The sequence below is a fragment of the Brassica napus genome, chromosome C7 (assembly GCF_020379485.1).
Source record: "Brassica napus cultivar Da-Ae chromosome C7, Da-Ae, whole genome shotgun sequence".
NCBI lineage: Eukaryota > Viridiplantae > Streptophyta > Magnoliopsida > Brassicales > Brassicaceae > Brassica > Brassica napus.
The window spans coordinates 25,302,154-25,318,187 of record NC_063450.1 but is presented as its reverse complement, the minus strand read 5'-3'; the positions used below and the strand labels follow the sequence as shown (position 1 = coordinate 25,318,187).

At 35.3% G+C, this 16,034-nt stretch overlaps 1 protein-coding gene across 1 annotated transcript; it reads right to left on the bottom strand.

Moving 5' to 3' along the window:
* Positions 1-2,675: 2,675 nt before the first annotated feature.
* Positions 2,676-15,798, bottom strand: LOC106431003 (probable sulfate transporter 3.3). The gene is made up of 11 exons (XM_013871800.3): positions 15,465-15,798; positions 15,261-15,309; positions 14,960-15,167; positions 14,016-14,187; positions 13,840-13,905; positions 13,636-13,749; positions 13,433-13,549; positions 4,191-4,795; positions 3,944-4,029; positions 3,068-3,144; positions 2,676-2,991 (listed from the first exon to the last, which is right to left on the bottom strand). The coding sequence occupies exons 1-11, from the start codon at positions 15,711-15,713 to the stop codon at positions 2,839-2,841; spliced, it is 1,896 nt and encodes a 631-aa protein (XP_013727254.2). The 5' UTR covers positions 15,714-15,798; the 3' UTR covers positions 2,676-2,838.
* Between the last annotated feature and the right edge of the window lie 236 nt (positions 15,799-16,034).

Genomic DNA, 16,034 nt, shown 5'->3' with positions numbered 1-16,034 from the left:
GGAAAAGAGGTGTACTAAATTGACTCAAGTCAGATAATAACTATGTATTTTCTCACTCTCTTATGAGACTGCTTCGCGCCTTAGTATATTTGGTTATACATAAATTCTGTTTATATATATTTATTGGTTTAATTATTTTATAAATTTGTTGTTTATTTTTTTAAAACTTCTACTGTATATACTATTTATCATTAAGTATAATTTTTGTCTTTTTAGATATGTGCTGAATTAGTCCCAAGCAGTCGAAACTATGTATGGATGTTCAGTTTTCGGTTCAGTTCCTGTTTGTTTTTCTCAATTTTTTGTTTTTTTTTTGTTCTAGAAATATAGGAACCATTCTATTATTTATGAAACTTTTTTTTACTTTTTTGGTTTGGTTATTTTGGTTTTTGGTTTAGTTCGGGCACCAATCGCAAGAACCAACTAATATCCAATAAACTTTTGGTTCCAATTCGATTCTGATTTTTGGTTTATTTTGGATAATTCGCATGAAAATCAGATCTTTTCAGTTTTGGGATTTAATATCGGATAATCCAGATAAATTTATATTGAAAAATAACTATTTGGATAATTCTGTTATTTCATGTAACTCAAATAATTTTAAATATTTTGGATAAATAAATATTCGGATATTTCATATTTTAGTAATATTATTTTTTGGTAATTTTAAAACTAAATATAATCTATATTTTAAGTATTCATTCGGTTCTTTGTTCGGTTCTAACACGGTTTTAGTTTTTCAGTTTCAAAAATATATGAACCACTCGATTATTGTGAAATTTGTTCAGTTTCAGATTTATTTTTTTGTCGGCTTCGATTCGGATTTTTCTTTTTAATTAATATGCTGAGGCATAGTTGAAACCATAGTGATAGCGCATGTTTTGTTATTTTTTGTTTGCATATTTTTTCTTGTATTTATTTTGTTGCACATGTTCAGTGGTGGCACATGTTTTTTTATTTCATATATTCGGGTACTTGGTTTATAAATAATATTTTAATTTTTTGGTAATTTTATAACTAAACATAATTACTATTTTAGGTTCGTATTTGTATCTATGATACGGTTTCGATTTTTCAGCTTCAAAAATATATAAACCGCTCGATTGTTTGTGAATTTTTGTTTAGTTTTGGATTGTCTTTTTTGTTGGATTCAATTCGGTTTCCGGTTCTTAATTTATATGCATGCATAGTTGAAACGTAATTGGTGTCACATGTTTTGTTATTTTTTTGTTTGCACATTTTTTTATTGTAAATTTTTATTTGTTGCGTAATATTGTTATGGAAATAGCGTGTGTTGAGAGGCACAAAACTTAACCCTCATTGTAAATATGTTTTGAGCAATTCTGAGTGATTTTTTTTTTTTGTGTTGTGCCCTCATTTTGAGAGTGAATGTTATATAGTGATATCTGGGAATTCGTGTTGTGGAAATGATTTTATGAGGTTGATGTTATTGCATGTGATACTTCATACTTGTCATGGTCCATGATCTGCGAATCACCAGAGAGCCTCGTGAAATTATCAACCATCCATCTCACTTTCTTTGCGTTTACCTTTCATCTACCAAGAGCATGTGGACGCCAATGAGTTCGCCTTCCCAACATGAGCAATCACACCGACAACATTCAGCTTTTCAATTCAGTTAGAAGTAGAAGATAGCTGAACTGCAGAGAGAGGACGTGAATTTTTTTTTTTTTTTTTGATAAGAAAAGAGAATGTGAAATTATTTGATGGGATTTGTGATTTTTAGTGAATCCAACTATGATATTTATAGTTATAGGTGTAGTTTTCAGACGTTTCCATGGCAGTGTTAGTGAGCTAATGAATGCGAAAGAGTGGAGATAGTGATGATAACGATATTAATGAGATCATTATAGTGGTTGACTGAATTCAGGAGGAATGCATTATGAAAACCAACAGTCTTTGTTGGCTAATTTGTTCCGATCATACATGATCGAAAAAAAAAACTTGCGGGCCGAGATTCTGGAATAATGATAGGTCCAAACAAATAAATCAAATGCAACATGAGGCTTTCGTAAGTAGACAATCTATTTTTCAGAAACAAAGAGTGAGGAAACAACGCGACGTGTCACATTGTGGAATAGTTTTCGCTGAAGTGCGCATTGTGGAGTTTTTTTAGTCAACTTTATTAACATAGATATTTATATATAAGTTGGATAAGCATAACTTAAATTTATACTATTTGAAAGTGTTATTGATGAGTATTGCCTTAATAAGTATCTACCAAGCTAATCATAAGCTGGGTTATTTAAACACGTGATTAATGAGTGATCTATTAATATAAAATGCTAAAGCAATGGCGTGCGGGCCTCATGTGCCAAACTTCGTTGATCAAAATTGAATTCTAGACTTTTTAATGCCCTGTACTTTTATTTTTATAAAAGCGAGCGGTTAATCATGACGTCCTATGCGCTTCCAAGGTAATGTCTTTAACTTTTAGGCCACCCTCTTTGCATTATAGCTTTTGACGCATAGTACTATAAAATGTTAAAGCCTTTCTCTAGGAATTGTTTAGTTGAAAGTCGCAATATTTCATTCATTCAAAAAGAAGTCGCAATGTATTTTGAAACTTAACAGGAGACGAGAGAGTTTTGATTAGTATGATGGGTTAATCCTCAATGTCACCAGACTCACCACCGGCTAAGTACACTCCAAAATAGCAAAAGCTCATACTAAAACATACATCTTGAGATTCTTCACCAAAATCAATAGTGGAGAAAGAGAGAGGAACGTAACATTACACTACTGAATAAAAAGATGAAAAAGGAAAACTTCAACCATCGGCCAAAAACATTTATTGGACCGACAAAAAAATACTAGTCAAACGTTATTGAGTGATGGGCCTTTAAGAGAGAGTGACGCAACGGCCTCGGCAACAGTCAAGAAGAGAAACTCAGGCCTCATGAACTCTTCTTCTTCGTCAGCTCTTTGTAGCTTCTCTATCACTTCACTTAATGGGTTCACAAACACAAGCTGCACAAATCCAGTTACAGTTAAAAACTAATTACATTTTCTTGGTTACGTGAGAAAAACTGCAGAACAACTTTACCTCAATGTTCTTCTTCGCAGTTGTTTTCTTCAACTCCTTAAAGAATGAAACTCCGTTTGTGTCCACCCCACTCACAGCTTTAACATATGTAGTAATTAATCATAATTAGCTATGAAACTCAAGTTTTTTTTATATATCTTAGGATATAATAATTGCTGTGCTAAGGTTTTTGGGGGTCCGAGGTAAGTTAGAAAAAAATTACATGATATCTTTTTTTGAAAATAGTTCTATTTAAATTCGAATTATATAAAATGTTTTTTTTGAAAAAACATATATATATATAACACTAAAAAATTTTGATTTATTACCTAAACATTTTCTAAATTTTCTGCACCAGACTTTTATAAACTAGAAAATAAAATAATGATCAGAAATAGGAATTAGTAATATAAAAACAAAAATACAAATTTTGGATTGAAATGTTGGTCGCTGTTAAAAAGCTAAATCTTAGTGTTTAAATTAAATACAATAAACTATATATTCAAAATATTATAATTTGTTAATCAAATTCTATAAATATATAAAATAAATCTAACTCATAACATATACAAAGATGAAAAATGTGGATCAAATATTTACAGTTAATTAGAAGTAGAATCTTTATATTTTTACATAAAATATAGTAAAATTGATCAAAAATTAGTTTTTTTTAAAAAATAGAAGTCGAATTTAGAATCAAATAATAATAAAAATCTAACCAAAAGAATACATTAACTACCATGTAAAAAAAAATTGTAATTAGGGGCCCTTAAAATTTTACAAAATTTGGGGGCCCTAGGCAAATGTTTTTTTCATTAATCTGTAAGCACGGCTCGGATATGATGATATGGTTATATGATGATATGGTTAAAATAGATCGGTTTGATTAAGACTAACCTGACATTTCAAGAATTAAGAACTGAAGGCTGGAATGTTTCTCCTGAGCTTCCTCTTCTTCGCATTCTTCGATCCAACGAGATGTTCTATACACAATCCAGATGAAGAGAATGTTAGTACAAATATTATCAATAAGGACGACATAGCTATTAAGAAATGTGGTTCATTTGACCCATAATGGTAGCTCAACTGGTTGGGACATAGCCGTTACAATTAAATGTAGAAAAACATAGTTTATATAACTAACCTTTCAGTGAGGTAGTTCGAATTGGCAAAATTGACAGCAGATTCTATGCTTAAGACAAGAACTCCTGGGATCCTTTGTGCTTCTTTGTAGTGATGAAGATTCCGGTATACATCTGTCCCTGGAATATTTCCCATAATAACCGTCTTCGGCCTCGTTACTTGCATCAATAACTTGAACAATGATAGTCCCACCGCAATAGCTAGACCCTGTTGTACGGATAGGAAAATGACACCAAAGAAGGCGCATAGCATCACCAAGAAATCAAATTTGTCGATCCTCCATATATGACGAGCTGCGGGAAGGTCGATGAGACCGATGACCGCAGTCACAATGATGGCACCGAGGACCACGTTGGGAGTGTATTCAAATAGTGGCATTAGGAAGAGGAGTGTAACCATAACCGTGACCGACATGACGATGTTTGAAACCGCGGTTTTACATCCGGCGTTGTTGTTAACTGCTGATCTAGAGAAAGCTCCGGTTGTGACGTAGCAGGAAGTGGCGGAGCCTACTACGTTCATTAGACCTATGGCGATCATCTCTTTGTTTCCGTCTACGTGGTAGTTCTTTAGCGCTGCGAATGTTCTTCCCACCGCGATTCCTTCCTGTACGATTTAAATATATAGACAAAGGCACAAGAGACGACCGAGTTAAGTTCATTTTAACGTTTAAGTTGATATTAGCTATTAAAGTGAACAATGTTTTACATGCAAACTCCAAAGAAAAGTTTTGAAGTTAGAAACGATTAACACCAGAACCGACTTTGGGCATTTTCAAATAAAACAATTGACCTATGACCCCTAAATTCTTAGAATTAATTTAAATAAACATAAGTTTCAAAATTTGTTTAAATTTTTTATCTAACATCTTTACTAGATTGCTTATATCCCTAAAATTTCAGAGCTGTCCTGATTAAGACCATAATAATTAACATGCATGCACTACAAGAAAACACGCCGAATTCCGACGGAGGTTCCGACGGACATCAATGTCGTCGGACGTTTGTGACGGATTACCGATCAATTTCTGACGAAATCCAAAAATTTGAAGTCGTCGGAATTCCGTCGGCCATTTCCGACGGAATTCCGACGAAACATGGGTCGTCGGAATTTTCCGACGACTTTTCGACGACATTCCGATAAAAAATGTAACCGTTGTAGTCGTCGGAAATTCGTCGGAATATACCGACGAACTTCTGACGATATTCCGATTAACAGTACAGTCGTCGGTATTCCGTCGGAATTTTCCGACGAATTTCCGACGAACCATGTGACCGTTGCCGACAAATATATATGACCGTTGTATAGCCGTTTGAGATTGGACAATACCGACGGAATTCCGACGGACTGCTTTACATCCGTCGGAATTTCGTCGGAAAGTCGTCGGAGGGCCGTAAGCAATTTCCTATAAATACAACCCCTCCTCATTCAACTCATTCACACTTCATTCTCTCTTCATTCTCTTTAGTCATAACAATTCCGTGAAAATCATGTCTTCAGAAGTTTATTATCGTTCGTGGATGGATAAACCTCATTTGGATCCGAACACCAATTTGCTTACGGAAGAATACGTTCAAGGGATTGGAGAATTCATGAGGCTTGTTCAACAGCAACCGGATGCAAAAAGTGGTATGTTAAGATGTCTCTGCTCTACTTGCAATAATAATAAGGTTATAAAAGAATTTGATGTTTGGACTCATTTGTATATGAAAGGGTTTTCACGTAATTATAAAGTTTGGTACCTTCATGGGGAAACTGGTTATGAATATGGTAGTACTAGCGAACCTCAGCCTGTTAGTGAACTTCAGCCTGATATTAGGTTAGAAGAATCTAGAACGGATATAGATTATGGTGTAGGTACTGAGCAGATGGTACATGATCATTATAGAGGGGAAGAACCAAATCCCGAATCTAGGAGATTTTTTGACATGTTGGATGCAGGAAAACAACCTTTGTATCAAAATTGTAGAGATGGTCATTCAGTCTTATCATCTGCAACTAGATTAATGGGTATTAAGACAGACTATAATTTGGCTGAAGAATGTATGGATGCGATTACTGATTTTGTCAAAGGTATTCTACCTGAGGATAACCTTGCACCGGGTTCATACTACGAGGTTCAGAAACTTGTTGCCGGTCTTCAACTACCGTATGAAGTGATAGATGTATGTATTGACAACTGCATGATCTACTGGAGAGCGGATGAGACACGGAATGTATGCAAATTTTGTGGGAAACCTCGTTATCAGGAGACGAGGGGAAGAGTTCCGATCCCATTCAAAAGAATGTGGTATTTGCCTTTGACGGAAAGATTGAAGAGGTTGTATCAGTGTGAGCGCACAGCAAAAGCAATGAGATGGCATGCAGAGCATTCCACAAATGGTGAGATTAGACATCCTTCAGATGCGAAGGCTTGGAAACATTTCCAGTCAACATATCCAGAATTTGCGGAAGAGAGAAGAAATGTTTATCTTGGATTATCTACTGATGGTTTCAGCCCATTTGGAAAGCATGGAAGACAGTATTCTCTATGGCCAGTTATTGTGACACCGTACAACTTACGGCCGAGCTTGTGCATGCGACGAGAGTTTTTGTTTCTCTCAATTCTCGTCCCCGGGCCAGATCATCCTAAAAGATCACTAGATGTGTTTCTTCAACCACTGATATATGAGTTGCAACAACTATGGGCGCATGGTTTTGAGACATACGATGTTTCGTGCAAAGAAAACTTTCAGATGCGGGCAGTACTTATGTGGACAATAAGTGACTTTCCAGCATATGGTATGTTATCTGGATGGACAACACATGGGAGGCTATCATGTCCATATTGTCAAGATGACACAGATGCTTTCCAACTAAAGAACGGAAGGAAAACGTGTTGGTTTGACTGTCACAGACGATTTCTACCACCTGATCATCCATACCGCAGGAGTAAGACTTCGTTTACGAAGAACAAGCAGGTGTTTGATGGTCCACCTGAGGAAGTTAGTGGGAAAGATTTGTTGAAGCAGTTTAGGTATTTTGATGCAGAAAGGACGCCAGATGTAGGTGGACATGAAAACATTCGAGTCAGTGCGGTTGGAGAGCTACATAACTGGCACAAAAAGAGTATTTTCTGGGATCTGCCATATTGGGAGAGTCATCTATTGCGGCATAATTTAGATGTCATGCATATTGAGAAGAACTTCTTCGACAATCTGATGAACACAGTCCTTAACATCCAAGGTAAAACGAAGGATAATTTGAAGTCAAGGTTGGATTTAGTCGATATCTGTGATCGTTCTGAACTTCACGTTGATGAGAACGGTACGGCCCCTTTTCCCATTTATCGGCTGGATGGTGCTAGAAAAGAAGAGTTCTTTGATTGGATTACAGATAAAGTGAAATTTCCTGACGGATATGCATCAAATTTGGGGAACTGCGTTGATAGAAGCGAAGGAAAGTTTACTGGCTTGAAGAGTCATGATTGTCATGTAATTATGCAGCGCCTCCTTCCGTTTGCTTTTTCAGCATTATTGCCACGTAATGTTCATGAAGCAATTGCAGGTATCTTATATTTTTACAATTTAATTTATTTTTATATTTAACAATTATGCTTATAAAAACTTAATACTTACGAAAATTATGTCTTTTATCTATGTAGGGATTAGTGTTTTCTTCCGCGACTTATGCAGCAGAGTAGTGACTGAAGAGGGTATTAATAATTTGAAGACAAACGCACCAGTCAGCATGTGCAACCTTGAGAAGATATTTCCTCCATCATTCTTTGATGTAATGGAACATCTTGCTATTCATCTCGCAAGAGAATTGGAACTTGGTGGTCCTGTGCAGTACAGATGGATGTATATTTTTGAGCGTTATATGCATCATCTGAAGAAGATGGTCAAAAATCAAAGCAGGGTGGAAGGATCTATAGTGGCACAGGTGATCAATGAAGAAACTGCAATCTTTGCTGAAAATTATTTTCCACCAGAAGTGCATACAAAACACCGAAGACCTGCTCGGCATGATGATAGAGGGGAGAGAGCAACATATCATGTTACTGTCCCAAGCATGTTCAAGGAAATAGGACGACTTAGTGGAAAATTCACGAAGCGGAGACTTACGGACACTGAGCACGCTCATTTGCAAACATATTTGCTCACCAACTGTGAAGATGTTCTACAATATGAGAGGTAAAAATATTTATTCATTTATTGTTAGATTAATATTCAATAAATTTATTTCATATTGATAATATTTTTGTATATAGTGTATATATGGCGGAGTTGCGTATGACTCACAGGCATGCAACAGAAGATGAGCTTCGACAACTTAGAGATAACGGATTTGCTGCGTGGCTTCGTAGTTATGTGAGTCATATATCATATTACCCTATGCAAATGATTAGTTTAAATTTAATATAAACTAATTAACTTTTCAATCATATATGTTTTTAATTTATAGGTGAATGATGGTTTGGCCAGAGGTCTTGTGTTCGATGATTGGATACGCGAATTTGTGCAGGAACCAAACTATGTGGTCAAATCATATCCTAAATTTTGTACGCGAGGATATGCATTCACAAGGAAAGGTCATTCTAAGACAACATATGATGCTGGTGTTTCATCTTCTTCCGGTGACGATGTCTACTACGGCAACATAAAAGAAATATTGGAAATCCAATTTCCTGGAATGGTTGGATTGCGTTGTGTAGTATTCTATTGTGATTGGTATGACACCACCCCAGATAGAGGAGTGAAGATTGATGCGTTTGGTGTTACATCAGTTCATTCGCGGCGGAAACTTCAATATTATGATCCCTTCATTCTTGGTTCGCAAGCTGATCAGGTATGTCAATCTATTCATAATTTTTTACCAATATAATTAATTAATGTTATATATTTTACTAATACTTGTATAATTGATATGTATAGGTGTGCTACATAAGTTACCCTCGGGTGACGTACAGAGACGATCCATGGGTTACTGTAACGCAAATCAACCCAAGAGGACGAGTGGATGGAACTTAGAATGATGACTGTTGTGTTTGGACAGAATGAGGTTGAGCCAGAAGCCGAGGTTGGGGAGTTTAATGAAGATTCAGAAGATTCTGATTAGTTTTTTTTTTTTTTTATTGGTCCGTCGGAAATCCCTCCCAATATACCGACGACATAGCGACGACCAAGGGTTTCGTTGAAGTTTGTAAAGGTCGTCGGTAATTCGTCGGTATATACCGACGACATTCCGACGAACTAGACAAGTTCGTCGGAATGTCGTCGGTATATTCCGACGAATTACCGACGACATGTGTTTCTAAAAAATTTCAATCATAAAAATCTATAAATTTAGATGCCAAAACTATGAAAATAACACATAATAAGTGTTTAGTATAGTATTAGATCGCAACCGTTCAAATATAACAACTCATTAAAATATTTATGTATGCATATCATTGTTTTCATAACATCTCATCTTAACACTCATATACTTATACAATCATATTCATATAATCTTACATTACAAAAAATGTTGTTGTGTAAAATCGTGTTATAAAAACATTTTTATTGTTAAATCTTTATGCAAATACTATATATCTTATCAAAGATATGGATTTTGCATTTAGAAACTTGTAATCAACACCCTAAACACTAAGTCGTCGGAATTCCACCGGAATATACTGACGGAAACATTCCGTCGGAATATACTGACGGACACATTCCGTCGGAAATCCAATTTGCCCGGGAGAACCAAACCGCGTGAAAATTTTCGCGAATCGCCATTTGGTATATTTTAATTATACCGACGGAATACTGACAAACCCGTGTCCGTCGAAATCTTCGGATATAATAACCCTTCTTGTTCCTTCTTCGTTATTTCCGCCTCTCTCTCAAAACGATCTCTCTCCGGCGATTTCTCCATCCCTCCGGCGATTCCGGCCCTTCTCCACCTCTCTTCACCGGCGAATCCTCTTCTCACCCTCATATCTCTTCCCCAAACCCCAAATCATATAAGAATCATCCCAAACCTTCCTTTATATCAATTGTTTAGGGTTTTGGAAGTTAGATCTCGGATTTTAGGTTGTTTGATTGAAAATTTTAGGATTGAATGGATAGTTTAGGATATATAATTGTTGTTTGGATTGTTGTTTTAGTTTTTTTTGGAATTTTTTTTTTTGTTAAAATTCAAAACGTTTTAATATTTTTAAAACGTTTTTTTATTTTTAAAAACGTTTTTCAAGTTTCCAGTAATGAAATATATATAATAAAACGTTTTTAAAATTTTTTAAAAATATTTAACAACATTTTTCTATATTTATAATTTTTTATAATTTTGTATACATATATATATATATATAAATCATGTATAATAAAAATTTTAAAATTTTTTAAATTTTTTTATAAGTTTCCACTAATAAACTATGTATAATAAAACATTTTTTAAAAAAAAATTATAAATATTTAACAACTTTTTTCTACATTTATAAATTTTTTATAATTGTGTATACATATATATATATATATATATATATATATATATATATATCATGTATAATAAAAAAATTTAAATTTTTTATTATTTTTTATAAGGTTCTAGTAATAAACTATGTATAATAAAAGGTTTAATAGTTTTTTTTTAAACATTTATAAAACCTTTTGTAAATATATAAATGAAAACATTAAAAATAGAAATGATTTGAAAATATTTTTGATGTATTAATTTTTTTTTTAGGGCCGAGGATGAACTACGCCCCGCAGCTCGTCTTCGATGTAGTTCGGTGAGCAGTTCCCGTGCATCGGGATCGTCTCATGAACAAAACTCGGTTCCCGCATATATTCCCGCTCCAGCTCCCGCTGCCCCTCGCGCTGCTGCTCAACAGGATCCGGGGGTCATGCCAGTTCAACTATTGGTTCAACAACCAGACCGAGAGCATCTCCCGGTTCTCCAACCCAACCCACGACGAGGACATAGCACTTGGTTAGTATTTTTTTTATTTGTACCATTATGTTTTTTTCCTTTAATTAACTTGCTAACTTGTATTTTTTTTAAAGGTTCACCAAGTCGAAAAATGGCATTAGCCGGAGCATCAACCAGATGATGTACTCCATGCTCCGTTTTGGATATCCAAAGTGGAGTGTGATCCCTTCCGACGAACGAGAGTTGTGGTTTCGTCAGTTTGCGGTATAGTAACTCTTCATTTTTTTAAAGTTTTTACATTTTTTTAAATATATTTACTTATTAAATTATGTTTGTTTTGTAGCAAGAGTTCAACTGGCACTCCGATCTTACGGAAACAGTCCGTAAGAAATTCAACGAAAAGGCCATGGACTCTTATACGAAGCAGATAAACGCGTGGAAGACAGTTTGGCAGAAGAACAAGAGGCCACGGTTCATCAACGGGACGGTGTGGGAGCAGTTGATAGCTCATTGGGAGAAGGAAGAAACTGCAGAGACGTCTTCTAGGAACTCCAAGAACCGGAAGAGCGATCGTGGCGGGAAAGGTATGTATGTGCACAACCTCGGCGCTTGCTCTATGTCTACTAAGGAGGATGAACTTGTAAGTTTTTTATTATTATTTATCTTTATATTTTTAAAATAAATATTTTATATATTCCTTGGCTAATAATGGCGGTTTTTTTTAGATCGAAGCAAATGACGGTAATCCCGTTGATCGTCTCCAACTCATTAAGGTGGCTCACACTAACAAGACGACGGGTCAAATTCAGGACCCCGTGATCAAAGGTGTCGTTGATTTGGTGGAAGCTGAAATAGTATCTCAATCTCAGCCTCTCTCTGATGACGGCGATTCTACGGGAGCTTCAACCAACTTGTCTCTATTGCAAATAAATGAGATGGTTGAAAAGGTAATTTTTTTATTAATATTTTTTTTTTATAATGTCGATTACTAACTTGTCCCTATTTACTAACTTTAAATATTTTTGTAGGCGGTTCCTAAAAGGAAAGGAGGCCGTTTAGTTGGGTTGGCCCGCCGTGCTTCTTCGTATCCGGCATCTTCTTCGCAAGCTCTGTATGCCGATCCCATGATTCTCGAGGAGCTACATGACAAAGATGAACGGATTGAGGCATTGGAGAAGCAGAACACCACTATCCTTTCTGAGAATGCCACTATCCGTTCGGAGAATGCCACTATCCTTGCTGAGTTGGCATCCCAGAAGAAGTTCAACACCGAGATAATGCAGAATCTAGATCGTTTGATGTCTTCGAGTTCATCTTAGTTTTTTTCGGCTTTTTAAAACTTTCTGAATGTTTTTTTTCTATTTCGGTTTGTATGAATTTTAAACTTTCTGAATGTTTTTTTTCTATTTCGGTTTGTATGAATTTAAATTCTATAATATTATTAGTTTTAAATTTCTGATTTTTTAATTTATTAATTAATTTTTAATATAAAAAAATATATAAAAATGCAAAATTAATTCGTTTTTAAAATTGGTATATTCCGACGAACTCTGGGCGTCGGAATATACCGACGGACAACGGTTCCTCGAAATATACCGACGAACCAACATCCGTCGGAATTTACCGACGAACCAATATCCGTCGGAATATACCGACGAACAAATATCCGTCGGTATATTCCGACGTACCAATGTCCGTCGGTATATTCCGACGAACCAACGTCCGTCGGAATATACCGAGGAATACACTACGTCGGAATTGTCCGAGGAACGTTCTCCGTCGGTACATAGTTTTTCCGATGAACTCTGGTCTCGTGTGTCCGCATCGTAATATCGTCGGAAGTTCGTCAGAATGACGTTTCTCGGTATTCGTCAGAAAGTCGGCGGAAGTTCTGACGAAATTCCGACGAATTTTTTTTTCCCGACAAAACGATACCGACGGACAGGTTCGTCAGAAATTCGTCGTAATCGGTCTATTCCGACGAATTTCTGACAATTTCGGCCATCAGAATCCCCCTGTTTTCTTGTAGTGATGGCTGTATTTGAGCCAATGTCAATGAAACATTGGCTTTGACTTCCAAAATTTTTGTAGATTTTTTACATAAACATATGTCTCTAAATTATGGGAAAAATAAACTTTTTTTATAAAATTCTTGAGAAATATTTGTGGCCTCAAATTCGGCCATGTTTAACATGCAAAGTAAATGCCAAGTAAAGTCAAATGCCATGTAAGATCAAACCTTGTTGGATAACATGCAACAAGGTTTACTTAGTTTACTTATGTACACGCAAACTAAGTAAACAATCAAAGAGCATATGAGATTAAACTGAGATTTAGAAACTTTACAGTGAGGGAGACAATTCCGGTGATAAGTCCTGTTTTGGCAACAAGTCCGAGATGACTTCCGTGAAACTGAAGCATGTTCCAAGACGGTGGGTTCAAACCTTCTTGTAGTTTTCCAATCTGAACGTCCACCAAATAAAAAAATTAATAAATTCTGCCAAAGGAAAGAGAGGATTGGTCATGTATAAAGGAAAAGGGAAGCTTACGACGCTGATTCCGTGACGATCGGCTCTGAAAACAAAGACGAGAAGCGTAGAGACGATAACTGAAAGAAGCGGAGCTCCAGCTGAGACCCAGAACAGCTTTGGCTTCTTCATGCTCTGCATTCAATTTCCTTTTTGATCATTACTACTATTTTGACTTACTAATACTATATTTGGTAACTAATAGTGAGAGTGACGTAAACATACGAGGTGACGTGTGGCGAGCAAGAACAGCAAGAAGCAAACTCCCATCACAATTGTTTGCCAAGACCACTGCACAATACCATTGAATATTATATATTACAATAACAATAAATAAAATATCAAATTGTAAATAAAAGTGAATAAAACAGAGGAAGAAGAAGGATAAAGAAGAGAGAAACCTCGTTGGTGTGGTGGAAAACAGAGGAGAGAACAGGAACTACACCCATTTGCTTAGTGAAATGAGTTATCCCAAGTAGAGCCTTTAGCTGTTGCAATGATACTATTATGGCTGCTCCCGCCATAAACCCTATTAGGGTTGCTTTTGATAGAAAGTCTATTATAAATCCCAGCCTGCATATTCAAATATAAAAATCAAATACTCCACCAATTCTATTTTATAAGATGTCTATGGAGATTTTTCTTTGTTTTCACTTTATGGATTTTCTGTCAAATTTATACGTAAAATTTATTTTTATTATGATTGTTTGTATTCTTCAATGTATCTTCTTCTACTGGTTGAATTGTTTTTGGTTAATGATAATGTGAAGAGGAATAAAATTTAGTATTTCTTCTCTGGATATTTACCCAATACGTCATATAGAACGAAATGGAGAGAGTAATATATCATATACATATCCAAACAACTATAGAAGTAAAAAATATATATTCAAGAGATTAATAAAAATGTAAATTTAGACACAAGAAAAATATTATTTCATTTAACATGACAAACATTTTTATTAATGTAGTATAAATTTAGTGAATTTGAATATTTGAAGTTAAGTTTAGTAATGAATTTGTGGTAAATATATAACTAAAAATAACAGAGTTTTTAAATACATGTAAAAACAAAAGATCATATCAGTTTTTTTTTTTTTGAAACTGAAGATCATATCAATTTCCTTTATAAGTTAAATCAAATCAAACAAACATATTATATACCCTATAGATTGATAGTAAAGCCTAGCTCAGACCCAAAATATTGACCTTTGAACACATGCGTCCAACAGAACAAACAGTCAACGGATACAACTGGTTCATGCAAAGCTAACAAGCCTTTATGAGTATAATAATAAATACCTACACAGATATTAGATATAGACATATAGAATATATTTGTAACCTGAGGATTCCAAGAGAGGCTTGAAAGAGACCAGCAAAGAAGGTCGAAGAGAAAGCGAGCTGTAAAAAGAGAAGAGGATTGTCTACGGGAGACACTTGTTGCCTTAGCATGGATCCTAAGATCAGCGAAGCTATGGAGACTGGTCCCACCGCTAGATCTCTTGAGCTTCCCAGCACCGCATATACCAACGGTGGCACAAAGCTCGAGTCTACATACATCAACACACACACACACACGTGTGTATATTTACATTAACTACTATCAAATAATAATTCGACATAATTTCACTTCAGATTCTTACATAGACCAACGATTGGAGGCAAGTTAGCTAGCTTTGCATAACTTATTCCCTGTTTTTTAAAAAGACCAAAAAGAAAGAAAGAAACTTCAATTTTGGAGAAAATATTAAGAATTTTGATTCAAGTGTTACTCGTGGTTTGTCAGAAGATGCAATGGGTCATCGTCGGATTTTGCAAATTCTCTCACCGGAAAAAGTATTATGTACCTGAGGAATAGCTAAACTGGCGATGGTGAGACCAGAAACGACGTCGGATTTGAGGAGTCTGAAGCTGTACACAGGACACCATTGGAGAATTGGGAAAATGTATTGAGCGGCTCGTATGAGTTTGGTACGGTTTGGTTGTCCTCTAAACTGTCTTAAAGGATCGTCAGGGAAGAAAGTCTCCTTCAGTCTTGTCTTCAGCTTTGCCGCCGTGCTCCTATGCGGCGGAGCAACCACCTTGTGAACCTCCATTAGATTATATTACTCTTCGTGTTATGTTTTCTTTCCTAGCTCTTCGTTGATAATGTAAGTAGGAACCACGAGTATTGTTGTTTCGGGTCTGTCTTTAACATTTTATAATGGTAAGCTTGGCCACTTTTTGGATATTTCAAAAGATAATTATTTTTGAGAACTTACACGTACTGTTGTTTTGTTTAGGGTTTATTTATTATTTACACTGGGAATTTTTGGTTGTATATAGTCCAAATCTTCAACAATTATGCTTCGATCGAATACAAAAGAAATATTTTATTCATATAAAACATTCGCCAGCTTGAGAAATTGTAATAATGC